Here is a 27,616-nt window from a genome sequence, read left to right as displayed (position 1 = left end):
CTATGGGTTTGACCACCAGGCACTGAAACTGAAAAATTGACTGTATTTCATAATATTTAAGACACTCGAAAAGTGCATTACCTTTGTTACTTTCTTCACGGAAAATTAGGCGTATTTCATTACACTGAATTGTTTGAGTTGCTTTCTTCCTTTAGTGTTAAGGAGGCTTTGAATTTTTGGCAACGAAAGATCTTTAAAAACCTTAAAATATCGACTGATGAGCGATAGTTGAACCGTTCATGTAGGCTATCAGTTTAATAGGTTCAGTCGAAAGACATGATGAGCCACAGACGGCCCAAGCTCAGTATGAGAGTTAATCATTGATACGAGAGGTGTCATATTGTGTTATCTTCAAAATGGCCGAGAGCAAAAAGGATTTGTGTGGGAATTTAGGTAATAGATTCCAGAAGATAAATACTTGCCAGAATTGTCAACAAAATACACTTTATCTTAATAATTTACTTTCTTTGTTCTTACTTGTTTTGTGCTTTTTTCCCGACCCGCGCGCGGTTTTAGTAATTTTGTAGAGAGTCTGAATGGGGTTACCTTGATCTGAACACTTATTTTTCGGCTGTCTAACAAGAAACAGTGAAATTTTAGGCATTTTAACACTAACAGTGAACATTTGACTGTAACAGTAATTTTTCCAGAAAGAGACAAACACTGCTCAAGAAGGCCAATATGATTTTGTTTAGTATATCCTAAGCAGAAGTTTTCGACAATTCCCGATTATTTCAGAAGATTTCCGAAGACTGCCGAAGACATCCGAAGACTACCGAAGATTGCTGACTGCTACGCCCCTTTGATCACTGGCTGAAAGTTCATGAGTTGTCTTATTACTGATTTTCCACGACCAGATAAAAAACCAAACAAAAACCCTCCAAACACTTAAAAGTATTTTCCGCTGAAGCAGTAAGCATTAAATAATTGGTCAAAAACGCTGAAAATTATCGGCAAATATCACTCAGATCCTTCTTGTAAAATCAAAAGATCATATCTCATGGCAACACGTACGGCAGAGAAGGCATCCGAACTTAATCATGCAACAGGAACTTGTATTTTAATATAATCGTTTTAATTTTTAAGGAAGTTTATTTCAAAAATTAATTTAGATAAACGTCATTTTCATGGCTTTTTGACGAAAAAGAAACTTCCTACTATGTTACTGCTTTCTCTTTGAACGAGTTTTTTAGCTCTTTGACGTAACGTGTTAAAGCTCTTTGACGTAACGTGTTAAAATAAATGATTGATTGATTTGATTGATTTTAGTAAGTTTAAATTTAGAATTAATTGTCCCAAATGTCATTTTCCTGCACGGCACGATCAGCGAAAACCAAGCTATTTTGGTTTTATCGTAATAGCATAGCTTATGCACCAGCCCGTTCTCCTTGGATACACACCAGCGTTTGTGCTAGCCATTTGGATCTGAAATTGGGTAGGTTCTCTTCAACCGCAGTCTAGAAATGGGTATGTTTGGTATGAGGTCTGAAATAGTCAGGGTAGAGAAAATTCTACATTCTGGGTTCAAATGAGGTCCGGGTTTTTGGAGAAAAAAGCCATACACGTTAACTAACAAATAGCGTTTGACCATCCTTGCCTTAAAATTAGTTTCGATTTTGGTTTTTCTGATAGTTTTGTTTTGGTTTTGTTTTGGTTTTGTTTTGGTTTTTGCGTTCTTTTTTTTGCGGAAAAGTGTCGCTTATATATGTTGTGTCTATAAAAAGCAGTAGTTTCCCGGGATGAAATTAAACGAAGTGAACGATTAATTAAACAAGCTGTCGCTTGTTTAATTAAAAAGTGGAAACAAAAACGTTTTCAATACTGTTACGTGATAGTTGTACGTGCTATTATCTGTACGTGGAGGAAAAGATAGGTTTAAAATACGTATTTAACTATAATAAATAAATTTGATAGAATTCATTTATATATTGTTGTAGTAGCATTTTGTAAAAAACCACTACGGGTCTCATTCAGTCCACTGTGAGTTTTTTTCGCTTTTCATGTCTGATTGAAAGATTTCGTGAGGCATTTAAGAATACAAATGAGCGCCCCCGACAGCAAGACAGCAAGTCACTGGCATTTTTACCCTTACGTTTCCGTACATACATTGCCAGCGATCTTAAGATGAACCCTTGATATTTGCCACATGCTGTTGTCGAAACTTCCTGTGTTTTATCACACATTTTTACTCGCAAGTTTCTTATTTTACCTAACTTGTTGTAATTGTAAACCAATTACTTTGGATATAAATTTACTCTGAAGCAGAGTGTTATTGCTGCAGTGAGGCTATTTTTAATCTTTTAATCCCAATATGTGTTCAGCATAAATTAATTTCTCTACATTATCAACGCCACATGTATTGGAGAGGCTATAAGAGAGGAAACCCACCATGGTATCAACAAGTACTTATTTTCCCTTAGTTTTATTTACATGATCAAAATGCCATTTTCAAAACTGAAATAACTGATGCATGCAAACATGTATAATGCAATCGGTGGATGAACGTAGACTAGCTAGAAATCAATTCTGATATAATTTTAATTTGGGTAAAATAAGTCCATTTGCAGTCACAGAAGTGTTCTGGGATAAACCTGTGTACAGCTGTGCACCAAACCAGGGATCCTAACCAAACTAATTAAAAACACATTTTAAACTCCTATCGTTTCAAGAAAAGTTGGAGATGACCGGCGCCTATGCGTCGACATAAAACGTCCTTTCTACTCATTAAAAAATTAAATTAAAAACTTTGGACGTGTTGTGCATTTGCATAAGACGTAAAACACTTCACCTTTTTCAGGAACTGATTATGTAACTAGAGTAGGGATAAACCTGGGATCGGGAGTAGGAAAAGTGGGAACCAGTGAAACCATCCACTCCCCCCGTTTGAAAATTCTTTTCATCCCTGGATCCTTTCTTCAATAATGATGTAACTTTTTGTAGAAGGAAGCTAAATATAAATTTACGAATTTACGTTTGGTTAAGGCGTTAAACGCTGTAAAATCATCAAAGCTACCCAAGATGGTAGCAGCTGCTTCATCTTAAAGAACTTATCATGCGTATTAGCTCGTGATTGATTCAGCACGCATTGCGTGCCCTTTGATTATTTAGCAAATACTGTCAAAGCAGGAACATCCCCCACACTTCGTGTCAAATTATAAAAAATGTAAATGCACCTCTTAGAAGTATTCAGTCACCACAAGCAATAGTTGAAATCAACAGCGTACGTTCAGCAGTACACTGTTGTCGAAGTTGGAATCGAAGCATCGGTTGAAGGTAAAAGAAACCATTCATTGTAAAAACTGACTAATCTTGCAGTCTGAAGGGCACTAATTTATTTTAAAAATGTTTGCAACGTTAACATTCTTGTATTTCTGCTTATCTGAGCGAGACATAAGCGAAAACATGAAGGTAAAACATATCGTAAGATTCTGCTTCTCTCTCAGTCTTGTTTAGTCTAGCTCAGATCTAGGCGTTGCACTTAAACCAATGCACTGAGTATTGCCTTGAAAACTGAAAGATGTCCTCAGGCGGCGTAAGCGTTCAGTATACTTATTCTCTTGGAAGAATGGTTAAAATGGTGAAGAGAAAAATCGATCACCTGATAAAATATTTACTTAAACTTTATCTAGCTAAGTTCTTTTCTTGCAATAACGAACAGTGCTCTAGGCAAAATTTAGATACTGCGATCAATTCTGGCTTTGACTGACGTATGAAACAACAACTGGGCTCGTGAGTAGTTTGATATTGGTAGTCTCTTCAGTTCTGTCTCTAAGGACAATAGGACTGCGCCAGCTTAGGTCGTTGTAAATTTATATCGACGCGCCGTACTGACGATGCTACTGAAACTGCATGAAGACCAAATTCTTGAGTGGCGTTGTCACTAGTAGTAAGGTTGCAGAAGCAGTGATTCCATCTTTTGGTGGTTTTGTTGTATAAAACAGGGTGTATCCACCACCGAAGGTAAACTTAAAAGATTAGACGGCCACAAAACGGTTAAATATACACTAATTCCAATGAACTTTCCTACAAATTAGAGTTTTTGTGTTAAATTTTGCTTTTGCAGTAAAAGTAAACTGCGTAGATCAATAGAAGCATTACTTTCAAAATCCATACAAATAGGAAAAACAGATCGAAGCCTCGGCAAGTATTTTGGTTTAGAAACATCCAGTTAATGTTTTAACCTTATGTCGTAGTAAATATAATTACATTTTTTATGGCTCAAAAATGATCCCCAACGCCCTAATATAAAAAAAAATTGCTAGAGGCTGGCTGCTCAAGCAGCCAGCTAAATAGTCAGTTTTAGGTATTGAGTTATATTGTGATGCAAATAGTCCAGCTTATAGTCCGGTGCTTGCGTAGCTGACATAAAATATGAATGACTGTTTACAAATCGAACACGCTCTGTATTTAGTTTGGAATTTCATTAGCTAATATGAATCTGTTTAAAATTGTTTCGAAATCTCTCATTTTCGGTTGGCATCCGGCCGGAATATTTGAGAACTGACAAACCAACCTTAATATTTTTGTAAGTGCTTCTCGTCACGAGCTGAAATTTTTAGGTGGTTTGTTGCATGTATTATTAATAATTAATCGCTGTCCTGTCCATCAAGTTTTCAAATACTGCCTGAAGGAGAATGTTGCCTGTACTTATATTTACATCTTCATGCAAACAGAAAAAAAAGTAATTTTAAACATAAATGTCGTATGTTTCCCTTTTGTTTTTAGGTGGCTTTCGGTTTAAAGAGAGCGATACTACATACAGGAGAATAACATCAAAGTCTGATTGACTGTTGAAACTTCAAACAAGCATAAAAACAAGACGAGACCGTTGGCATTTCCGTGGAATATTCAAAGGAAAAGCAATTGAATTTTCGCACTTAGCAGCGGAATTAATTTCTAAATTTCAAGCTGACTTGAAATAGATCTTCTCAAAAGAGTAGGCAGGGATAATTCGCTTGGCGAATGGAAGCCTACTTCTCCCTTTGAAGAAATTGTGCAGCGCAAAGAGATTAAAGTTAAAGTGCCAGCTTGGAAGCTGTAAGTACGAGCTCGTGGTTATACAAGTTAAAATTAGGAGGATCATTATCTCTTCAAACTGTAAATACACCTCAATACAACGATGGCAACTTTTATTGGAGATGCATCAAAAGACGAATTAAGCAAATTATCACCAGCGGTTATTGCAGTTCATGTAGGATTAAATGTATTTCTTGCCATAGTAGCAATTTTGGGCAATTCTCTGATTCTCGTGGCTCTGAAGAAGGTGTCTTCCCTTCACCCTCCCACAAAGTTGTTATTTCGATACCTGGCAGTCTGCGATCTACTTGTTGGCCTCATTCTTCACCCACTCCATGTTATCGGCTTCATTTTAGATTATCAGCTGAGGATAATTGGACACCACCTTGATCATGCGACGTACGTCTTAAGTTTTGTCTTGTGTGGATTATCAATATTCGTATCAACTGCCATAAGTTTGGACAGACTTCTCGCTCTGAAGCTTCGGCTGAGATACAAAAAGGTTGTAACATTATCTCGAATTCGGGCAGCCATACTTAGCTTTCTTCTCCTTGTAGTTTCAATAGGGTTAGTGTACGTTTTCGTGGAAAAAATATACGCCTTGATTATAACTCTAATTTGCGTAGCATTTTCCATAATTATCTCAACTTTTTCTTACGTTACAATCTTTCGTACATTAAGGAAGCACCAAAGTATTATGCAGAGTCGCATCTACCAAAAACAACCTAACGGAGGGGGGAATCCGCTAAACATAGCAAAATACAAAAAGACAGTCTCTAGCATTGCTTGGGTACAACTGGCATTAATTGCTTGCTACACTCCATTTATTGTAGGTATTGTGGTTATAAAGGTAAATAATTTGATTGGATTTTATTCCGAAATGTTTTGGACGTTTTCTGGGACTTTTGTGTACTTTAATTCATCCTTGAACCCATTTCTTTACTGCTGGAAGTTAAGGGAAGTGAGACAAGCAGCGAGCGCCGCCATCAGAAGATACATTTGTTGTAAATCAAGTTAACCTTTTCACCTGCACGAGTCCCATAAAAGTAAAAAAAGGCTATTTACCATTCTTTTTTTAAACATAGAGATGCTTCACTAAATGGTACTATGCTAAGGTATTGTACTATATGACTACTGGATAGGATTTGCTATTAGCCTGAGCCTTTCACCGCCCCATTCTTCTGATCGGTTCTTTTCGCGGGGCTTCGCGCGGGGCGGCTCGCGCTAGAGGCTCCCTCCTTCAATTTGGGCCAGACTCTCGCACGTAAGCCTACTTTCAGGCTCCTTTTCGCCCCATGCAAAGGAATCCGGATTCCGGAATCGAGAAAAGCTTTGCTTGTGGAATCCGAAACCAGGGAAAGTTTTGCTTGGGGAATTCGAGGAATCCTGGGCTTTGGAGTTCGAAATACAGCTCATGGAATTTGGAATCCAGAAACCAAGTTCAACTGCAAAGAATCCGGAATCCACGGCGTGGAATTTAGATGTTTGGATTCCCTCACACGGGGCGATAGGATGATCAACAGACTTCAAAGTTAGGACTCCTTTTTAATTTACTCAAAATAGTACCATTTAAAAGCACTGTAAAGAGAAATCATTTTAATTGGTACACCAAAGGATCTTTGATCACATCTATAAGGATTCTTTCTGGACAACAATTTTGAAAAGTGAGAATTTTAACTGCATAAAACTAATTAAAGATGGTATACTGCAGCTTATTAATAACTCTTGTTTCAATTGTCACACTAGAATTTAATTCAAAGCACCAATAATTAGAAACCTACTTTAAGTTTGCTTAATAAAATGCCTGACCAAGTAAAGGAAAACTACATGGCAAATATGAGTAATCAGTTGTGTTTGAAATTGACGTGCAAAAAAGAAAAAAAACTGTGTACCTAGGCTCAAAACGTCTAGAGGTAATCTATATATTTTAACATATCTTATGCCATATTCAAACTATGTATTTATTTCATTACTCCTTTGCCAGTTATACAGTGTCTACAAATCGCAGTTAATATATGCTATCATACGGGCAAAACGTTGTTTGTACGAATGCAAACAACCTGGGGTTAAGCTCAATAATAAAAACACAAGGATTATAACTTAGCGAATGGTTGATTTACTTGAAAGAAATAAAATCTATTATTATTCATTCATTCAGAATATGTCTTTGTTTCTGACTAATTTAAATCCCCTTTATAACTCCTCATAGCTACAGTCTCAGACAAAAATAGTTGGGGCACTTCCAACGAACGCTGTTTTTACTTCTGTAGCCTGCGTAGCCGGCGAGATCTTTCGCGCGAGGAAAGTTTTGGAAGAGGAGCTGCGAAGACGCAGTGCAGAGAATGGGAGACGCCAGCAGGCCACGAGAGTGTCCTTGTCCTCCCAATGTTAACCAATCAAATCTTGATTGTACACATGACAAATAAATTACGATATTTTGCGCTAACTGAGTTCAATACTTGTTTTATCATTCGATCAACGAGTTTGTTTTTTAATGAATATTCTCGGGAAGCGAAGCGATCTGCCATTTTTACGCAAGACCGATCACAAGGAGGAGAAAACCGTGGTTTCTTTTACGCATGAGCAGAATACTTGCAGTCAAACACAAGCCTACACAGTTGGACGACTTTGCGCATGAGCAGACCATTATTTGGAGGCAGTCATTTGCAGGTCAAGTGATAGGCTCTCGGCCAATAAAAAGAAAGAAAAATTCGCTTCGAATGGTAATTGCTTTTCATGTGGGACTTGATACTTTTCTTTCCATCATCGCAGTTCTGAGCAATTCGTTGGTCCTCGTTGCATTGCAGAGGTCATGGAGGTTTGCCCTTTTTGTCCGCCGACAAAAACTGTTATTTCGATCCTTGGCGGTTCTTGACCTTCTCGTTGGCTTTATTTTACTCCCACTCCATGTAATCGGTCTTATTTTGGATTATAAACTTAGCGAATATGGGCACGGCGTGGACGATATTTCATTTATCTTTAGCTTTGTTTTATGTGGCATGTACATTTTTATATCCACCGTCACTGAAGTCACGATAGGCTTTGTGCTCTATTTTAATTTGGTTTGTAACTTTACGGCGAATTCGCATAACTATACTTGTTTTCTCTATCGTTGGTATTGCAGTAGGCTCGATTTATGTTTTCGTTGGCAAGCTTTTCTCCTTGATTATAGCGTTACTGATAATAACATTTTCTGTTGCTCTGTTGACCGTTTCTTATATATTAATTTACCGCAGACTGCGACAATATCACGTACAAAATAATACCAGACCAAGTCCCAGCGCACTCGGACAGTGGAGGAGGTATTCTGCTGAACATAGCGCGTTACAAAAAAAAAAACAGTTTCTACTATAGCTTAGATGCAGTTGGCATTAGTTTTCTGCTACGCCCCCTTCGGTTTCTGCGTTATCGTAGTTTCTGAGATCCATGGCTGGAATGGAACCAACGCGGGGAATATTTGGACATTTGTTGCGACACTTATCTTTTTGAACTCTTCACTGAATCCGTTTTTTTATTACTGGAAACGCAGAGACGTCAGACATGCAGTGAAGGCAATATCAGCTCTCTCTTGGTAAGGTCATTGTTACCAGATACATTTAATTTGTTGCAGTTCTGGCCGAGACACAAATCATTCCTCATATTTAATTAAGATACCTTCCCTGTGGTCTGGAGCGTGTAATCCTTCCAATATACAAACCCGGTGTGTTTTTATGATTGGTTATACTGTGCAATTAGATCACGTGAATTGTCTCAGCTCGTGTTTGACAGGTGACCTCACATCCGAAATCGCCGAGGACGACTGGGAACAAGGCTGATGACTTCTTTAGAAGTAAGAAATTAAGGTGCACAAAGAGAAGTTTTTTATCTGAGGCCAAATACTCATCAAACATTAATTTCCTTCGTATTTTTTTACGATTTATTATTTAGTATGAGACGTAGGGTTTTCTAGTAAATATTTCTCCTTTTTTTAAATCAATTCGGATGAACATAGACGGGACCTTAATTATAAAACAGGTGGGATTTCTGTTTAGTCTTTGGCCAGTGAAGGAAATATTAAAATTGACTTTGAATCTGCCCTTTAGTTCACTTTTCCTTGACAGTCTGTCACAGAAGAAATTGAAAAAAAGAAGGTTCACTGATCATTGACAACCTTATAAATGGACTGGAGTAACTTTCAGCTTTCGTCGATTTTGATCACCGCAAATTACGTGATGATCAGTATTTATGAACAACAACAGCTGAATGCTTATTTTCCTTCAACAAAACTGAATAATGTAAACATATAATCATTTTTATTCTGTGTTCTAGTGATGTGTCAGTAACTATACAAGCATATTAAAGACTTTGGATTGTTTTCAATTGCAAGAAAATCATTTAGCATTGTTCCTTTTTTTTTACAGCTTTGAACACAATTATCGAGCAATAATCTACTCTGTATTTCCCCAGTAATTATATTAATGGAATGAAAATTCAATTAAATCTGACTAGTATATTACTACATTCGTTGACTTAATTATAGAGTTTTTCCGTTTTGAATTTGCTGAACAGTTTATTTAAGCACACAACCTCTTGGCTGCTATGATGAACCTGTAATTAAATAACTTTTTGGGTCGATCAGTGTCAACGAAAACGTCTGATTGTCGTTTTTACCGCTTGTCTTACTCCTTTGAGCTTCCAGCAATAGAGAATCGGGTTGAGTGAGGAGTTTAAGTAGACAAGCGTTCCCGAAAACAACCAAACCATATGCGCGTAGATTCCTGACCATCTTTTTATTCGTATTGTTACAACACAAATAACGAACGGAGCATAGCAAGCAACTAACGCTAATTGAACCCAAACTATACTAGAGACAGTCTTTTTGTAAAGCGATATGTTCAGTGGGGCCCTTCTTTCTCTTGGTTGTTCTGCGTGAATAAGGTCTTGAATTCTGACTCTATACTGTCGTAGTCCAAAGAAGATCTTTGAATAGGAGAGTATAGATATGATTACAGAAATTAGCACTAAACCCAATGATATAATTAGGGCAATGCGTCTGTTCCAGAAAAGGAAACACAGCCCTACGGAAACACCAAGGCTTAAAAAGGCAACTACAACAGCACGTACTCTCCATAATGTTACCAAGAGTCTATACCGGAATCCTAGCAATAGAGCAAGAAGTCTGTCCACGCTTATGGCTGTGGATACAAAAATCGACACTCCACACAAGATAAAGCTGAGAACAAATGCGATCGTTCGAGCATACAGCACAAGTTTCCAGTTAACTTCGGTTAGGTATGCCACAATAGGAATTGTGTGCAGTGGGTTTAATATGAAACCGACGAGTAGATCAGTAATCGCCAGGCATCGATACAGCAGCTTTGTCGGTGGGTGAACTGAGGAAACCCTAGGAAGTGCGAAAAGGATCAGAAGATTACCAAGCGCCGCGGTAATAGAGAGAAAAACATTCAAGCCAGCGTGGAACATAAGAATTCCTGATGCAGTTGAACTTGCTTTGTTAATGATTGCTGTGGGTCCAAATTCATCTCTATTTAAGTTCGACATTTTATCGATTGCGACACTGAACAAACTGTGTGGACGTTATTTTTTAATATCCAGATTCGTACATGGCACCTGTCTCAAGTACAGCAATCAAACCTAAAGTAATATTCATAAACTCAAAGCTGTTTCAACTGCAGGGTTCGCGCACAAAATGTACGACTACTCCGTACTTCTAACAAAGCTATCTCTAGTTCGCTCGTCGGAAGCTCTTTAAATGAACAGAAACAAAATTACACTATTTGTAAGGTTGAATGCTCTCTATTGTAAGTTATGGTTACACCCAAGATATTATATTGTTTGTTGAGAAAGTATTTTCATGACGTATAAAAACTTCTAGTCAAACTGATATGTATCAATATCCTGTTAGCATCAACAAATCACCTATCGACAGGTCGATCAAAAGATCGTCAGTTATTTTCAAAAAAAATTTTGTTTTTTTCTTTTCGGCACTTCTAATGTGTAAAGTTGAATTTATAAACTTTTCAGTACAGTTTATCTTTAGATAGTTGACTGTTAGCTTTATCCTGAGGCATATGCAAAATATTCACCTCTATCAAAATATTTGCAAACAAATGACACGTAAGTGCGATTCTAACCATATTTGAAGAAGAAGAAAATTTCCTGATCATTATATTTTACTCCGAATCAATCCACGTACCTTACATAGCTAAAATACTTTCATTTGACGTCATTCCGTTTTGTCTTTCGTCCCTCAGGCAATCCCAGGTGCTCAAAGAGAGGATTAAAGTAGTCGCGTCATAGTATTCAAGTTATAAAAACCAGTTACTAGTTTGGACCAAGCTAGTTCTCCAACCTTTGCGACCGGTGGATAATTTTTAAATACAGTTTTTCCTGGCATCGCTAGAAATAAGCAATCCCCCGCTGAGGGAACCAAAAAGATGAGAATAAGGCTGAACTGCCAAATTATAAGTGAGGACTACATTGCATCTCTGTCGAAACATCTACTTACCATTATGTTCGTGAGCACAGAAAATTTGGCGGGAAAGGGAAGAGAAAAGAGACTGAAGTCTAACGCATGCGCACTGGGCTGTTACTAGTTCTTGCCCTTCCCTGACCTCCCATATCCACATCATGATCAGAAGAAATTAAATAATTATTATAAATATACACACGAGAGAGTGATATACTGGTTATGATACTGTTCGTATTTCAGGTATTCATTGCCTTGAAGAAAGTAGCGAGACGGAAATCCTCTCCTTTCTATACGCGTTTTTATCATTTGTCCATTCTGCTTCATCCATCATTGTGTAAGTCAAACTTGATCCTCCCTGTTTGAAGCGTACTTTACCGTGAGAAAATACAAGTCTGAAACTCCGTGAAGCTGTTTGCATGGAAAGCTTTGTCTTTAAGTTACTGCGGACCGGAGTAGACGTAAGAAATACAGTCAACTCCCGATAACTCGAACCCTCGCTGACTCGAACCTCGCGCTAACTCGAACCAAAATCGATTTCCCCTGGATTTCCGTCATACATTCACTGTAATTTTACCCTCGGTAACTCGAACCCTCGATAACTCGAACTCCAACTAACTCGAACCAATTTTCGTTTCCCCCCAGGTCATTTTCTATATAATTTTACCCTCGATAACTCGAACCATGTTCTGAGCCCTTAAAAAGTCGGGAAAAAAGCCGTCTACGGGCGTCCGAAACATTGAATTTTGGATTTCCTGTTGACGTGTTGTAGGAGTATAGTTTACTAGTGGAAGCTGATGTTGATTGTCCCAGGCTAACGTGATGCAGCTTTTCTTCTCAAAACAGTAAAACGCATGCTCAATTTAGGCTATGTTTTGTTACGTTACGTTCTGATTTATAATCTAGAAGTATCTTTTAATTTTCACTTGAAATTTCTACAATTAAATTTGATTAAAATGTTCACTGTGCAGTAAAACTGTTTTTTACCTTACTCTCGGCTATTTTCTTCGGGATCCCGATAACTCGAACTCCCGATAACTCGAAACTTCAAGGGAATCGAAAAAAGGTTCGAGTTATCGGGAGTTCGAGTTATCGGGAGTCCACTGTACGTGCTTAATCTGTTCTTTCATTAGTTGTCCTTACATTACCTCTGAAAGCCTGAACTCTAGACTGACCACAACTCATCAGTTGTTGTAGTTTTGCCTCTACTGTCTCTCTGACGTCTCTTATCTTCCAGCTATACAACAAAGGATTCAGGGTCGAGTTTAGGTAGACAAGAGTTGAGGCAAACCTACTAGCAAGAATAATAGATGGAGATAAACCATGACTAGTCATTAAGGCTGTTACTATACCATACGGAAGATAACAGGCTACTAATGTTAACTGCACCCAGAGAGCTGTGGACACTGTTTTTCTGAATCGTGCTATATTCAGTGGAATTCCAGTTCTTCTCAGCGGTTGTTCGTGGGAGAATCGTTCTTGTTGTCTTTGATGAAGGCGAAGAGTTAAGTAGATTTTTGTGTACGAGGAAGTTGAGGTTACGAAACAGGCTATTATCAGTATATAGCCATACCACAGGAAAATAAAATGAACCCAGAAGTACATGGTTGCAGCGAAGACGTTCAGGAGCCATATAAATGCTATTACCGCACAGGTTCGCTTCAAAGTTACAACTTGTCTGTACCTTAGCTTCAACAGCAATGCCAGAAGTCGGTCCACGCTTATGGCAGTTAACGTTGAGATAGAAACGCCAAAAAGAATTACGCCGATGATATAACTTGGGACTAACATTCGACTGCAGAGCTGTTGATCTCCTTGCATGGACAAAAACAAATGGACCACGTTGAAGGGTTCTAGAAGAACACCAACTAACAGGTCGGTGCACGCCAGGCAGATGAATAAAAGTCTGGATGCAGGATGTAGGGAACACTCCTTAAGGGCAACAAGGATAATAGAATTTCCTAATAATGCAGTGAAAGATAAAAATATGTTCAGTGCAACAAGGAATCTCATTGCAGGTTCTTCACCGGAAGACGAAACACAAACTTCCTTTTCAAAAGTTAAGATTTTACCGCCAGTAAAGTTGCTCATTATTTTGTTGTCTTTTAGTCAGAACAACTTTTCTTCAAAGACCAACTTCGCCGGCGGTTTCAACTTTTTTTTTTTTAAAAAAAGCAAATTTGTATGGGACGACGTTTGTTTATTCAACCTGTTCCACAATTAGCATAAACTAAATGTAGTCTAATATATAATTTAAACGGTGCAATAAAAGGATAAATTCTCTATAATAAATTATAAGCTACATATCAATGCAACTGAGGAAATACTAGCTGCCGATACACCTTTTAATTATCTCTAGGGAGGCCTTGCATTAAAATAAACGTCCTCCATATTAGGACGCATATTCTGTATTCACATGGAGACAAACCCAAGGAAATCTGGGAAATATATAATTGTAATATATTTGTTTGTTCTAATCTGTCAAGCAATATCTGCCCCGAAGATGGTGCCTCCATACTTACAAGCCCGCAGATTAAATTTCGGGGCTATAAGAAGCGCCGGGATATGAACTAAAACATGTATGCCCTGAAAACAGTTTTAATTAAAGAAATGAATACATCTTTACCCTCCATCGTTTAATTTTGTAACTACCAAAAAGTGTGTGGTATTTTCATTTCAATTTATCACAATAAACGAAAAGCTGCAGGTTTTTTTATCAAATTTAATTTCCTTTTTCATTTTTATTAAATATATACTTATTTTCTTAACTGTATATGTTGTTTGCTCCTATGGTCGTTTGTGACATTAATACCCATTAGACTAAGCCCGTGTCCTGAGATTAGAGTAAATAATGTGCTAAATGAGCTTTGCAGCAATGTGAAGATGACAGTTTTGAAAATGGCTTTCCTAATAGCAGTACCAGCAAATTTATATTGCTGCGTTTACGAGCAAATTAGTCCGTCAAGATTCCGAGCTGTGTCTCGAGATTTAAGAAAATTCAACTGTTGGGAACTGAAATTGTTTTCAAAAAGAGCAAATAGAGATAACTTAAATTCCAATGTTCATGGTGACGTTATCGGCTCAGTTCGCTTTGAAACTGGTTCTTCATTGCATTTAATTGTTATTTTTCTCTGCACTATCATAAAAAGGACGAAAGGTTTTATATTCCGTAGAAATTGCTGTAAGAAGCAGTCACATACCCTCATACCCGCCAGTTTGTACACAGTAAATTCACTCTACGAAGGAAATCATTGCCCGTATATAATCAGTGCCGGTATACATGACGTAGTGTGTAGTTGTTTGCCTTCGGTTAGCGGTATACATGACGTAGTGTGTAGTTGTTTGCTTTCGCATAGAAATTACTGGGGAAAATGACTCAGGGAAAGGCAGAAACTAACTCTAGGTGTCCGCTTTACAAAGGTGTCAGTCTTACAGAGTATTAAAAGTAAATAATAAATTGGGAATTTATTATCTTAAAAGCAGTGCCAGAAAGTCTGACAGGATTCTATCTGTAAGCATCTTCCAAAGCACCTCCGGAACATTAGCTTCGTCTGTGGTCCATCCTTTTATCACTTACGCTGATGACAATCTGTCCTCAAGGAACATTTGCATCTGTTAGAGATGTCTGTTCAGAAAAACGTTTAGAAGTGTGATGTGTATTGGTCCGACGTTTCCAAAGTTAAAAAGTTTGGAAGTCCACCATTACATTTATCGCCCCCAGGACTGGTTGGCTAAATTCATTGCTGACGACTTTCTTTCCTTCATCTTCATTCTTCAAGTTAAATACTTAATTTTTTCTTCTCGGCGCGTGTGTCGCATATCTTTGTGATGTGACCTTAGATTTACTGAATATATACATCTTATCAGATTGGCAATTCAAGCACTATATATCAAAGCTAATTATTAAAACCGAACTACAACACCGTACGCAATTTTATCCGCAGGAACATATTAAACAGAGTTTATGATAAGGAATTTGGATTGAATTAACTGAGCATTGCCTCACTAGTACGCCGGTAACTTTAATTTTTTTTCACTGTTACCACAAGAAAATCTACAATGTAGCCCTGCGCCCTCAGACAGAGATAATCCCTTCTTCTGTTGAACTAAGTCCAAGCCGTGCGAGAGCTTGCGCGAGCAAGGGATCCTGGGTCCAAGAATCTGTTGTTTATCTTTTTAAACAGCTCAGTCTGTTCTATACAAACAGCACAATGTGTAAACATAATCTTAATTTTAATGTCAGCCGCACAGTATTCTTTCAGTGGATTGGACGATTCATCTTCGTTTCCGTTATACTCACTCAGGCTGTGTTGTTGAACCAGTATTTGGTACTATACGCGAACAAGTCCTCGTTTCAGGCCTTCACGCTTGCTTACACACCTGCCGTATTGCTATGGGTAAAAGGACAAATGAACTCTACACAGGGTGAAGTTGCTTCAGGTGTTTGGTTCCTGTATATTCTGTCTCTCTGCATACATTCGGGATGGATTCTTGGTACCCTAATGTCTAAAATTGACGTAGAATCTTCCGGGCTCGACCACGGATTTCTGAAATATCCTTTGTCGCTCACAGCAATAGTGTACATGCTGTTAGATGCTGAAGAGTTTGAAATAGCATTACATATGAACCTGAACTGGCCCATTCTTTTGGATATTTTGGACATTGTCGATATTCTGGATGCAATCATCGATCCTCGAAAGAACGCAATTTTACCGCGTGACATAGACTATTGCATTTGCGCGTTTGTGATTGTCAGTCTTATAATTTTGACCTTCAATTTCGCAGGGCCTGTCAGAGAAGCTTTGAACAACACTGAAGAGACGAATGAAACGCAAGGAATAATATATACGATTTACATTATTGTCCAAGCAGTTCTCGTAAATTTTCCTTTTTTAATAATTCGCCTGGTCGTTCACTACAAATACAAAGCAGGTGCGTCAGTTTTTGCATTTAAGAACTTACTGATAATCGTCGCAAACTTCGCCAGAGTTCGCTATGGTTGTTGTAAAGGCGATGAAAAGACCAGCACAGCTAATGGCCACACTCCGGCTAACACTGAAGACTTAGAATCTGCAAGTGTAATAATGTCTACGCAATCAAGTCGTGTGGGAGATGATGCCTCGAGTATAGCTTCGTCTGGAAAAAGACAACAGAGGGAGGAAAGACAGAGATCTAGGCTTTTGACTTTGGAGGACAGAGAAGACCCCGAGGAAATTATTGTTCTGAGCTAAATGCGTTCATCTCGTTTTATCCTTTCAATCTGATGCATTTTTTAAAATTAAAGGTCAAGAAGGCTTAATTGAAATCGATTAAGAAAATAGTTTGGTACAAGGAGCAGAAAGAAGTTGATTTGAGTAGGCATACTCTTAAAAGAAATTATAAATTGTTTATTAAGATTTTATATCCGAGTTAAAGCACCGAGATATAGCTAAAAGAATAAACAGATTGAATGGAATTGGTCAATTTAAATTTGAAAGCATAAGCTTTGTAAAGTTTCGGCTGAAATAATCTCTTGTTTGTAACTGCTTGACCGTGGAAACGTTTACCACACGAATGCAGTAAACAAAGTGGGTATCGGTGTAATTACTATGCCAGTCTGCCTTATAGTTAAATCAGATGACTCCTTCTGTGGGATGATGCTCAGTAGAATATATAGGTTTGGCATGATCGACGTAACTTTTGAGGAAAGAAAAACATTATTTGTAAAGTTATACTTCTAAATACAAAAGTATTAATTTTGTCTCGTTTTCCTTACCTTAAAGATGTCTACACCTTCTTCGTCATTCCCAACCATGACAACCATGTTGTGAAATTTCTTCTCCCTGGTCATAATTAATCACAGTTTTCTTTATTTGTCTTTGTTTTTCTTTGTTTGTGATAGAGAATATAATAAGATAAGGCTTGATGACCAGCATTATGGTTGTTCCAACTAAAGTGTCATTCGAGGAACTGCACTGATGAGTCGCCGATTTGCCGAATCTTTCATAATATGGATTAATATGGTAATATTCAGCAGTGCCGCTGATTTATGCTGAAGATGACTAGACGAATACAACATGACAATCCTCAAGTCAATCAAGTCAAGTTTATCCCTTTACAGGGGCACCCAATGGATCTGTTCCTCAAAATATCTGTTCTTCAGGCACATTTTTGCTGGCTGGGAGATGTGAAAGAAATAATAGTCCTTGGAAGGAAGGTGCCGCTGGGAAAAAGATAATTCAGGGTGTCAGAGGGGATTTGAAGTCTAGAATAGCTGCTACGGGTTACTTGTATGGGTTACTTACCACTCAAGATCTGAATTGTGCCCTATGAAACTTCCCAGTAAGTCAGGTTGCAGGTTGTAAGGTTGCTGGCTGGGAACTCTTCCATCAGTCTTGCTGGGAGTGAGGAACAGATACTTTTTTTCCAGCAATCTCCCAAAATGCTTAAAATAGTCTCAGAAAACTTTATTCACGCTTTGTTGTTGTTTTTAGGTCTTTTTCTCAAAATTCCCCGTTGGGTACCCCTGCCTTTATCAGTGAGTGTGCAGTAAGAGTCATGGCGGGAAGGAAAGAACAGTCAGATTTCAGTGCATCTTTGAACAATAGTGCTGATGAAATTATTAAATAAATAACCCTAATGGAAGAGTCCATAATTTGTTACTTTTAACTACTTCGGCACTTTGGCTGCCTTATCGACAGCTTGTCAACCATCCAAACCACATTGGCGACTTTTAGAATATCCGATGATTCAGAAGGAAAGAAAGGGCCAATGATGTTAATCTCTAAAATTTTCAACAATAGAATAAATCCCACGTTTAGTTTGAACCTTCAAGTGTTTGTAGTTTAAGTCAACTGCTAATTGTAGTTGTTAAACAATTTGAACTGCCTTCTCTGATGTGTTTTGGCACCATTTGGTAAATATTGATCTTTGCTAAAACAACCCGAAACAAAATCATGGAGATTTATCACTTCCGCAGTTATTAGTGTAACTATTTCAGCTTTAAGAGCGATTTGTTGGTATTAAGTATATCCAATGGCCCTAAGATCTCCATAAGGTCAACAAATTTCGCCTTCGTGTGATTCAGGTTTTCTTAAAACATCTATTTTGAAAACTGATTTAAAGATCAAATAGAAGATTTTCAGTATATTTTTAACCAGCGTAGTAAATTTATGCCAAAACGGTCAAATTTAAACATGTTTAGTTTTCTCGCTGCGTTACAATTTACTATTGCCATTATGGTTATTTTAAAAGTTTGCGAGCTCACTTCAGTTCCCGAAACACCAGGAGAAGCGATGGGGTATACGTCTGCACGCCACTGCGTTAACTTGAAGGCGATCTTTTGTATTGCCTTATTCGCGATTTTGACCAACCTCGTCCTCACACAAAATTTGTACACTTCGCTTTTAGATGACACAAGGAACGCTTTAATGTCCTATTCGTCTGGAAGCTCTTCACTGCTGACTGTGAAGCCAGCATCAACGCATTACATACCTAGGCCTGCTAGGCCTGTTTCAAAGTCAAGGTTCACGGGAGGATGGGGAAGTAGGTTATATGTTAGTTTAGTTTTTTCACTGGCTGATTCCCATTTCCGTTGCGCATTCGTTGACTGTCCGTATTTACGGGGTTTTCAAACGCTTAAGACATGCCACATGCGCTTGGTAATTTCGCGTCTCACTAACAATCAATAAAATAAATATAATTCGGTCGAGACTTCTCGGCTGCAATTATCGGGAACAAATTGCACCTCGCAACTAAGATGTTTCCGACTACAAGAAATCCCCATCAGTTAAAGTAACTTCCGTCGACGTTCAGCAGGGGCACCCAACGACAATTTTTGGAAAATATCTGTTCGGAAGACGATTTGAGATCTAGAATTTTCGGAACATTTGTTGTAAAATTTCTTGCTTGCCTGTCTCTCCTAGGATTTTCGAACCCCCCAAAAATGGTATGTATACAATTGCCTATTTTTAACGGATTGTTACCGTAAAAAGGTCACCTAGAATTTTCGGGAGCCTTTTTTCTGGCTGAAATTTTCGAAAAGGTAAGTTTTGATCCCTATAATTTTCGGATCACTAGACTTTCAGCTAGGAAATCCGAACAGATGAAAAATTTTTAGGGGATAAAAATATGCCTATATCTACCGTTTAAATACTAAAATACGTTCAACAATGCTATGTTTAAGTGGTTTTGAACTATGTTCTCGTTGGGTGCCCCTGGTTCAGTTCCTTTGGCGTTGGAATCATTGTTTGTAGGGTAATTTTGAATGTTCAAGTAAGGAATAAATCATTTGTCTTACTATCACTTTCATTTAGGCAGACGACGCAGGCGGGCGGTATCATACAAGTTGGCAGGTAAGCCGGTCTAAACTGATCACTAAAGGCAACTTAACTAACGTAACCACTAAATTATGGTTAGTGAATACCCCTGACTAAATAATCAACACGACTACACCGCCGAAACTACCTAGTATTAAAGAAGCGGTAAACTAATCCTTAGTTCATCTTTCAGACATCCCGCCGAACCAACAATGACTAATACGCTATAAAATCCTAGGCATGGTTACTGACACTACAAATTTACAACAATAACAACTAAACACTGATTCCAGCAACTTCTGTCGAGAAGAACACAAACTTAACACAATAGAATTATTTGCATTTACTTTTAAAAAGCCAGGAAATACCCATGGACGAATTTGGGCAGCCGAAGCAATACAATCAAACAAAGGTTGAGTATATATACGAGAAATACGATGGCTTCGGAGACATGCTTTCTAAGCTATTTCTGGGAAAGGACCAATCTTCTTACAAGTTACTAAGTGAATCTCCCTCTTAGCCTTGAAAAATAAAATTTTCTTGCGTTTAGAAGCGCGACCGAATACTGACTCATGATTTTGAAAATCGGATCATTAAACTAAATGAATGAAATTCTCGAGTTTTGACTGGTTTTCCCACGTTTTAGTGTTCAACTACGCGAAGTACAGCAACTACACAAACTACCCAGAAACCACATGCAGTAACTACATAAACTACAGTAACTACTCAAACTCTACTGGCAACTACGCAAACTACAGTAACTACACAAAATACAGAAACTGCTCAAACTATATACTGGCAACTATTGGGAAACTATACAAACTACAGCATCTACAGCGACTAAACAAACTAGACAAACTACGCAATTACAGCAACTACAGCAACTACAGAAACTACCGAGAAACCACAGTAACTACACAAACTACTGCAACTACTCAAACTACAGGCTAACACACAAACTAAAGCAACTTCAGAAACTACAAATTTAAAACTTACAACAACAACAATAACTACACCAAATACAGCTGAAACTACTCAAACTACCGGAAACTACACAAAATGAGTGACTACACAAACTACAACAACTACAGAAAATACAGTAACTACAGCAACTACAGAAAATACACAAACTACAGCAACTACTCAAACTACAGTGACTCAACATAAAAACTAAAGCAAGTACTCAAACTACTGGGAACTACACAAACTAAGGAAACTACAATCTAACTACAGCAACTACAGAAAGCACAGTAACTACACCTGAAACTACAGAGCAATTACTCAAACTACTGGCAACTACCCAAACCACAGAAACTATCGCATCTAACATCAACTACACAAACTAAGGAAACTACGCAAACCACAGCAAGTACAGAAACTACAGCGGAAACCACAGTAACTGAACAAACTACAGCAACTACACAAACCTGCAGCAACTACAGAAAATACACAAACCGCAGTAAGTACACAAAATACGGTAACTCAACACAAACTAAGCAACTACTCAAACTACTGGCTAATACACAAGCTACAGCGACTACACAAAGTATAGAAACTACTCAAACTACTGGCTAATACACAAACTACAGCAACTACACAAAGTACAGAAACCACTCAAACCTAAAGCAACTACACAGACTACAGTAACTACTCAAACTACAGTAACTACTCAAACTACAGTAACTACACAAACTACAGTTACTATACAGACTAGAGTAACTACACAAACTACAGTAACTACACAAACTACACAAACTACAGTTACTATACAAACTAGAGCAACTACACAAACTAGAGTAACTAGACAAACTACAGTAACTACTCAAACTACAGAAACTACACAAACTACAGAAACTACTCAAACTACAGTAACTACACAAACTACAGTTACTATACAAACTAGAGTAACTATACAAACTACAGTTACTATACAAACTACAGTAACTACAGAAACTACAGAAACTACACAAACTACAGAAACTACTCAAACTACAGTAACTACACAAACTACAGTTACTATACAAACTAGAGTAACTATACAAACTACAGTTACTATACAAACTACAGTAACTACAGAAACTACAGAAACTACAGTAACTACTCAAACTACGGTAACTACACAAACTACAGAAACTACAGAAACTACAGAAACTACTCAAACTACAGTAACTACACAAACTACAGTAACTACTCAAACTACAGTAACTACACAAACTACAGTTACTATACAAACTAGAGTAACTACACAAACTAGAGTAACTAGACAAACTACAGTAACTACTCAAACTACAGAAACTACACAAACTACAGAAACTACTCAAACTACAGTAACTACACAAACTACAGTTACTATACAAACTAGAGTAACTATACAAACTACAGTTACTATACAAACTACAGTAACTACACAAACTACACAAACTACAGTAACTACTCAAACTACACAAACCACACAAACTACAGTTACTATACAAACTAGAGTAACTATACAAACTACAGTAACTACACAAACTACAGAAACTACACAAACTACAATAACTACTCAAACTACAGTAACTACACAAACTACAGTTACTATACAAACTAGAGTAACTATACAAACTACAGTAACTACACAAACTACTGGCAACTCCACAAACTGAAACTACAGTAACTCATTACACAAACTAAAGTTACTACAGAAAATACATTTATCATATAAATGTAGCAACTACAAAAACTACAGCAACTACAACAACTACAGCAACTACCGTCAAATTACTGGCAACTACACTAGTACAGCAAACAAACTACAGTAATTACACAAAATACAGAAGCTGCTCAAACTAATGGCACTAAAACAGCACTGAGCTATAGAAACTAAAAACGGCAACTACACAATTGACAGTAATAACTCACTACACAAACTACGGAAACTACAGTAAATACAGAAACTACAGCAACTACAAACTACATAACCACTCAAACTACAGCAACTGCACAAACTACAGTAACTACTCAAACTAAAGTGCATGCAACTACTCAGACTACAACAACTACAAAAATTACAGCGTCCACTCTAATTATGGTAACTACTCACACTACAGCAGCTATAGCGGTGACTACAGCAACTATAGCAAACAAAGAAACTAAGGAAGCTGTAATCTAGACTAAGGCTAAGTAAAATAATTATCTATTTATAAGCTAATTTAAAAATTGAGTTTAAAATATAAAAGTGAGTTTAAATGTAAAATATTTAATAAAGAAAGACTATCCAATTAAAGACCTAGTTATGGTTTTCAGGGGCGTCGGAGCGAAATAATGACAGTGAGGAGGGGGGGCTGAAAATAAAATTGGACATTTTAATTTTTTCGATTAAAAAGACGTAATTTTGACTCGAAAAAAATAATTAAATTAAAAACAATATTCGAATTAAAAACAATTTCATTTCAATTAATAATAATAATAATAATAATAATAATAATAAATGTTGTTATTATTATGGATGTTACAACCATATGAGAACAGACTCTCACTATGACTAGATTTCGCTTTTAGAGTGAGGAGTCAAAATGCAGTATCATCGTTTTAGTCTCCTTATAGCTTTTCTTGTTGCCGTTAGTTGTGACATCGACAAAAGTACGTCCCGTCAAGAAACGAACTTCTCCTTCGAACAAGTTTCTAGAGGCCCTGGATCAAATTGAAAGAGCCGTGTATGAGGCTCAGGCTGCCGGATCTCGATACCACTACAGTACTCGTCGTCTAAAAAATATCAAGGCAAACATCAAACTAGCGACGCAGAAACGGAACTATTTGTTCGCCCGTCAGTCTCTTGGCCATGGTATATATTCAGCGATGCAGCTGGCAAAAAAAATTGGAAGAAAGAGACGATCTGCAACCAGCAGTGCTGTGAAGACGTTTATGGATTCGATCAAAAAGGAGCTTGGTCCTTCTATGTTTGACACCTTCATGAGTGTAAACGGCGAAGTCACCCTTATGTTTGCAATTGATGACACTGGAAGTATGAGCGATGAGATTCAAGCAGCCAAGGATATCGCAAACTCCATTGTTCATCATAAAAGGGATGAGACCGTTGACTATATTTTATCGCCTTTTAATGATCCAGGTAAGCGAATAAGGATTTGCAAAATTGTTAAATATGTTAGTGAACGTCTCAATTGAAAAACCTATTGGTTTTTGACCCTTCGGCGAAACAAGCATGCCGCAAAATAGGCTTCATACTCTGTTAAAGGAATAGGTAGAAGGGCTCGAAGAGGGGGCTCTTGTAATATTTTAATACTAAACGCTTGAAAAACAGCCTGTGGTGAGCTCAACAAGACGATGTAAATAGAATGTAATATAGGCACATCTCTCTTGCACTAAAACCTGAAATGGATTCCGTTTTCAGTGATACTTTGAGATTCAATATTATTGAAGAAGTTTTACGAAAGAAGTGTCGCCTGGCAACTCAGAGGCGGTTGTCATTAAATGTACATACAACCGGATTTTCCTAATCTAACTCTTCGGGAAGGGGTATGATTTAACCTGTGTTCACTTTGCTAAAGAGCAAATGTTTTAACGTCTTGTTTTAGGAACTGGACCAGTCACATACAGGAGCTCTGACCAAAAAGAACAGTTTGTCACTGACATAAAGAAGCTTCGCCCCCATGCAGGTGGAGACTGCCCAGAGCTGACATTCAAAGGAATTTTAGACGCGCTGGCTGAAAGTCCAAATTGTGGCTCACCGCTGTACGTCTTCACAGACGCCACTGCTAAGGACTATACGAAAGAAAATCTTAAAGAAGTACTTCTCTTTGCTAAAGAAATTGGCATAACTATAAACTTTTTTACCACTGGTCTGTGTGGCCGCTCTTCTTATGAGCCATTTGAAAAAATGGCAAAAGAAACCTGTGGTCAACTGTTCAAACTTCCGAATGGTAACGAGCTGAGGAAGCTGTCTGGCGTAACTGCTGGGGCACTGGCAGGAGCAACATGTCTGGAAAAAGGGGAAACTGGGAGTACAAACGGAAAGAAGAAGAGGAGTCTGTCAAGATACACATACACTATACCTATTGATGATTCCACAGAGAAAATAATTATTTCAGTGGCAACCGAAAGAATGAACCCAGCAATCACTCTTAAAAATCCGAGGGGATATTCTGTGACCTCAGGGAAGATCTATTTGTCCAGAGGAGCTATATACGAAATCAACCACCCCCGGCCAGGAACTTGGAAACTGGCAGTTTCAAGGGCCGGCAAACACTCGTACCAGGTCAAGGGCTCAAGTAAAACTAATATTGACTTCGAGCACTTCTTTGTCATGATTCCAAGCCGTGGACGAACTAAGAGACCGATACCTATTTCTCATCCTTTACTTGGTAAGCTTAGTTCGACTAGAAAATTAACAATTCGTGAAACGAACACTAGTCCGGCCTAAATTTCTAAAAAATAAACACACACACTATGATAATTATATCGCTGCTGTTATGTATCTATTAAAATGTGTATCCAGAACTGTTATGTAATGACGCAATTGGCATTTATCGAGGAAATCAACTCGGGTTTCAACTTTAGTAAGTACCATTGTAAGTGCAAGAAGACCACAAATAGATAAGGGTAGGGAAGATGTGGGTTTGGACGTAGGGATCAAATTCTGCTCATACAAGCATCTCTAAAATTGTCAGACTTTACACTCCATTCCGTGAAAACAATATTTCTACTCACCAATATAATAAGTATTCAACTGAAGCAAACTTACCTTGACAAGTAAATTTTCCAAAGCAAACAGTAACAGACTCGCGCGTCGTTGTTCTCCACAGGCAGGAAAGCCCTGGTCATCACAACTGTAGCTGGCGCAAACATGATCAACACCAAAACCCTTAAACTTGACCTGATTAGCAAGGATGGAAGACGTCTCGGAACAACCAATATCAGTCCCCGTGGAACAAGCGGCGCTCATTTCTCGGCGTCTTTTACCCCTCCCTCTGCGCCCTTTTCGCTAAAATTGAGGGGTAAAACAAAGAAGGGTTACAGCTTTCAACGAAACTCGCGCAACCTGGTCCATCCTAGCCACGCCCTTATCAGAGTCCTTTATGCCAGGAACGAGTTCACTGTCCCAAGAGGAGGGAAAGGCTTTGTCATGTTTGTGGTCTACAACACTGGAAAAACCGAACGGTTTGACATCAAGGTGAAAGATCGCCTAAAATATGTTGCCCGTCTTCGCCGCACCTCCATCACGGTTCGCAAAGGCCGAAAAAGTTTCTTTTCAGTCACCTTCAAAGCACCATACTCAGCTGCGCGAGGGAGCAGCAATGAAGTCCTGGCGACTGTTACAGGCCGAACCTCCAAGAAGACCGTCGGTCACGTAGTAAGGCTGATGGTTGTATAACGTGCACTACAGGAGTGCAGGCCGGTTAAGGGCCTTTCCAGTTCTTCAAACTGATGATTTAGTGTGAACTCTCTGATTTGAACTTTTTTTTTTGGGAATTAGTGTTTCGCTTTGCTTCGGTGATGGGATAAAAGCTTTTTCATAATGCGTTGCTAAGAACACTTAAGAACCAATTGATATAGATGCTAGGGCTTTTTTTGAATCAGGGTAATTCTCAGGGCCTTGCATGATGGGATCCTGTTTGAATCAAATGACAGATTTTCGTTCGTAGGGTCGCATTGAAAGTCGGTCTTAAACATCGAAGTCAAGATGCAGCCTAGCTTCTTGTTTGAGAAAAGTATCACTGGGACAGTGTTTCACAACGACTCGAACGACAAATCGATTTAACTTTTTAAGGGAAGATAATAAAACTCGTGATTGAAAGTAACGCCTAAATACGCAGGTGTAAGGCTAAGGGTCATTGCTTTTTGCTGTGTAGGTTTTTTGGTTGTTTTTCCATCGATTATCAGTTTTAGAACGTGAATAAAATCTATAAAGCATGAATTGTCGTCTGAGGTATTATTTTAGGTAACTGGGAGTAATTTTAATATACCTTGTAGGATCTTAGCCTCCGAAAAAAAGGTTGTGTTATATTTTCCTTTCAATACTCTGCTGCTCTTTTTATATGCAGTTTGCTTTCGTACCATAACTGTTAGTGGGACACAGGTTTCGTTCGCGGGTGATACTTTCAAAACTTTGAGTGGAATGTTTCGTTGGTGTACCTCTTTGTGAGCTGAAGCCGGTACTTCAAACTCTATTTACAACTAACATTTAACGATTTGACTAAGAAAGAAACGAAAACAAAAGATTTGAAAAAACTAAGTCGCACGGAAAGAAAACATGAAAGATTGCAGCAAAGCAAAGATAAGAAAACTTAAAGATTTTTCACCGTGGCTGAAACGTAGGTGAATCACACAAATACAGTAGTTTAAGACAGACCGATGACCTAACGAGCTTTAAGGGCCTGTTAGCATAGATGTGGGGAACCCCAGGTAGGTGAAGTAACCCGCTTAGGTGGGGTAACCCACCTATTCAGATAATCTCTCATTTTTGTTTGACCACGTTTTAAATGATACCGTAGGGTGACCATGGACAAGTCTTGACTCGCTCCTTAAGAACGGTTAGTTTCTATATGTATAAATGTATGCGCGAGAAAACAAAATCTAATCCCTAAGCAAGGTTCACCGCTACAATGAATAATAGCCCGCCAAATGATAATGAGAATTCAAAATTCTTAACCACGCATGCACCTACACCATCTCAGACCTTGAAACAAAGGTATCATTTGCTCCCTCATGTCAGACTTAGAAGCCAAAACTGGAACTCAATAAAACACTTGGGAGGTGAAAAATTGGAACCCCATCATCCCAGAACCATACAGACATATTCGTAGGGCGTTTTTCAAGCATTAATCCCCTAGGTGCTGGA

General features: G+C 38.1%; 4 protein-coding genes across 6 annotated transcripts; 3 read left to right on the top strand and 1 right to left on the bottom strand.

Annotated features, from left to right (window-relative positions):
* The first annotated feature begins 1,317 nt into the window (after window positions 1-1,317).
* Window positions 1,318-7,382, top strand: LOC140923166 (trace amine-associated receptor 9-like). Of its 3 annotated transcripts, none has more exons than XM_073373247.1 (2): window positions 1,318-1,435; window positions 4,726-7,382. In XM_073373247.1, exon 2 carries the CDS (start codon window positions 5,120-5,122, stop codon window positions 6,032-6,034), a length of 915 nt encoding a protein of 304 aa, XP_073229348.1. In that variant the 5' UTR covers window positions 1,318-1,435; window positions 4,726-5,119; the 3' UTR covers window positions 6,035-7,382. The 3 variants fall into 3 exon arrangements, with proteins under 3 accessions (XP_073229348.1, XP_073229349.1, XP_073229347.1); XM_073373248.1 differs by having other exon boundaries at window positions 1,376-1,467; XM_073373246.1 differs by lacking the exon at window positions 1,318-1,435 and adding an exon at window positions 3,136-3,273.
* Window positions 7,383-9,370: 1,988 nt separating this feature from the next.
* LOC140923424 (adenosine receptor A2b-like) lies at window positions 9,371-10,581 on the bottom strand. Its single transcript, XM_073373518.1, has one exon. The coding sequence runs from the start codon at window positions 10,555-10,557 to the stop codon at window positions 9,637-9,639; it is 921 nt and encodes a 306-aa protein (XP_073229619.1). The 5' UTR covers window positions 10,558-10,581; the 3' UTR covers window positions 9,371-9,636.
* A 4,909-nt stretch (window positions 10,582-15,490) lies between these two features.
* On the top strand, window positions 15,491-17,500 carry LOC140923180 (uncharacterized). The gene has a single exon (XM_073373259.1). The coding sequence runs from the start codon at window positions 15,697-15,699 to the stop codon at window positions 16,714-16,716; it is 1,020 nt and encodes a 339-aa protein (XP_073229360.1). The 5' UTR covers window positions 15,491-15,696; the 3' UTR covers window positions 16,717-17,500.
* A 5,970-nt stretch (window positions 17,501-23,470) lies between these two features.
* LOC140923236 (von Willebrand factor A domain-containing protein 7-like) lies at window positions 23,471-26,692 on the top strand. The gene is made up of 3 exons (XM_073373321.1): window positions 23,471-23,887; window positions 24,354-25,139; window positions 25,581-26,692. The coding sequence occupies exons 1-3, from the start codon at window positions 23,617-23,619 to the stop codon at window positions 26,147-26,149; spliced, it is 1,626 nt and encodes a 541-aa protein (XP_073229422.1). The 5' UTR covers window positions 23,471-23,616; the 3' UTR covers window positions 26,150-26,692.
* Window positions 26,693-27,616: the final 924 nt, after the last annotated feature.

The sequence above is a fragment of the Porites lutea genome, chromosome 13, assembly GCF_958299795.1.
Source record: "Porites lutea chromosome 13, jaPorLute2.1, whole genome shotgun sequence".
Taxonomy (NCBI): domain Eukaryota; kingdom Metazoa; phylum Cnidaria; class Anthozoa; order Scleractinia; family Poritidae; genus Porites; species Porites lutea.
Note: the sequence above shows the minus strand (reverse complement) of the source record. Positions and strands in the feature narration are given on the sequence as shown.

Coding starts and splice junctions, on each gene's coding strand:
- LOC140923424 (XM_073373518.1), bottom strand. CDS start 10,557: ATGTCGAACTTAAATAGAGATGAATTTGGACCCACAGCAATCATTAAC.
- LOC140923236 (XM_073373321.1), top strand. CDS start 23,617: ATGCAGCTGGCAAAAAAAATTGGAAGAAAGAGACGATCTGCAACCAGC. Junction 23,888..24,353: donor ATCGCCTTTTAATGATCCAG/GTAAGCGAATAA, acceptor GTCTTGTTTTAG/GAACTGGACCAGTCACATAC. Junction 25,140..25,580: donor TATTTCTCATCCTTTACTTG/GTAAGCTTAGTT, acceptor TGTTCTCCACAG/GCAGGAAAGCCCTGGTCATC.
- LOC140923166 (XM_073373247.1), top strand. CDS start 5,120: ATGGCAACTTTTATTGGAGATGCATCAAAAGACGAATTAAGCAAATTA.
- LOC140923180 (XM_073373259.1), top strand. CDS start 15,697: ATGTGTAAACATAATCTTAATTTTAATGTCAGCCGCACAGTATTCTTT.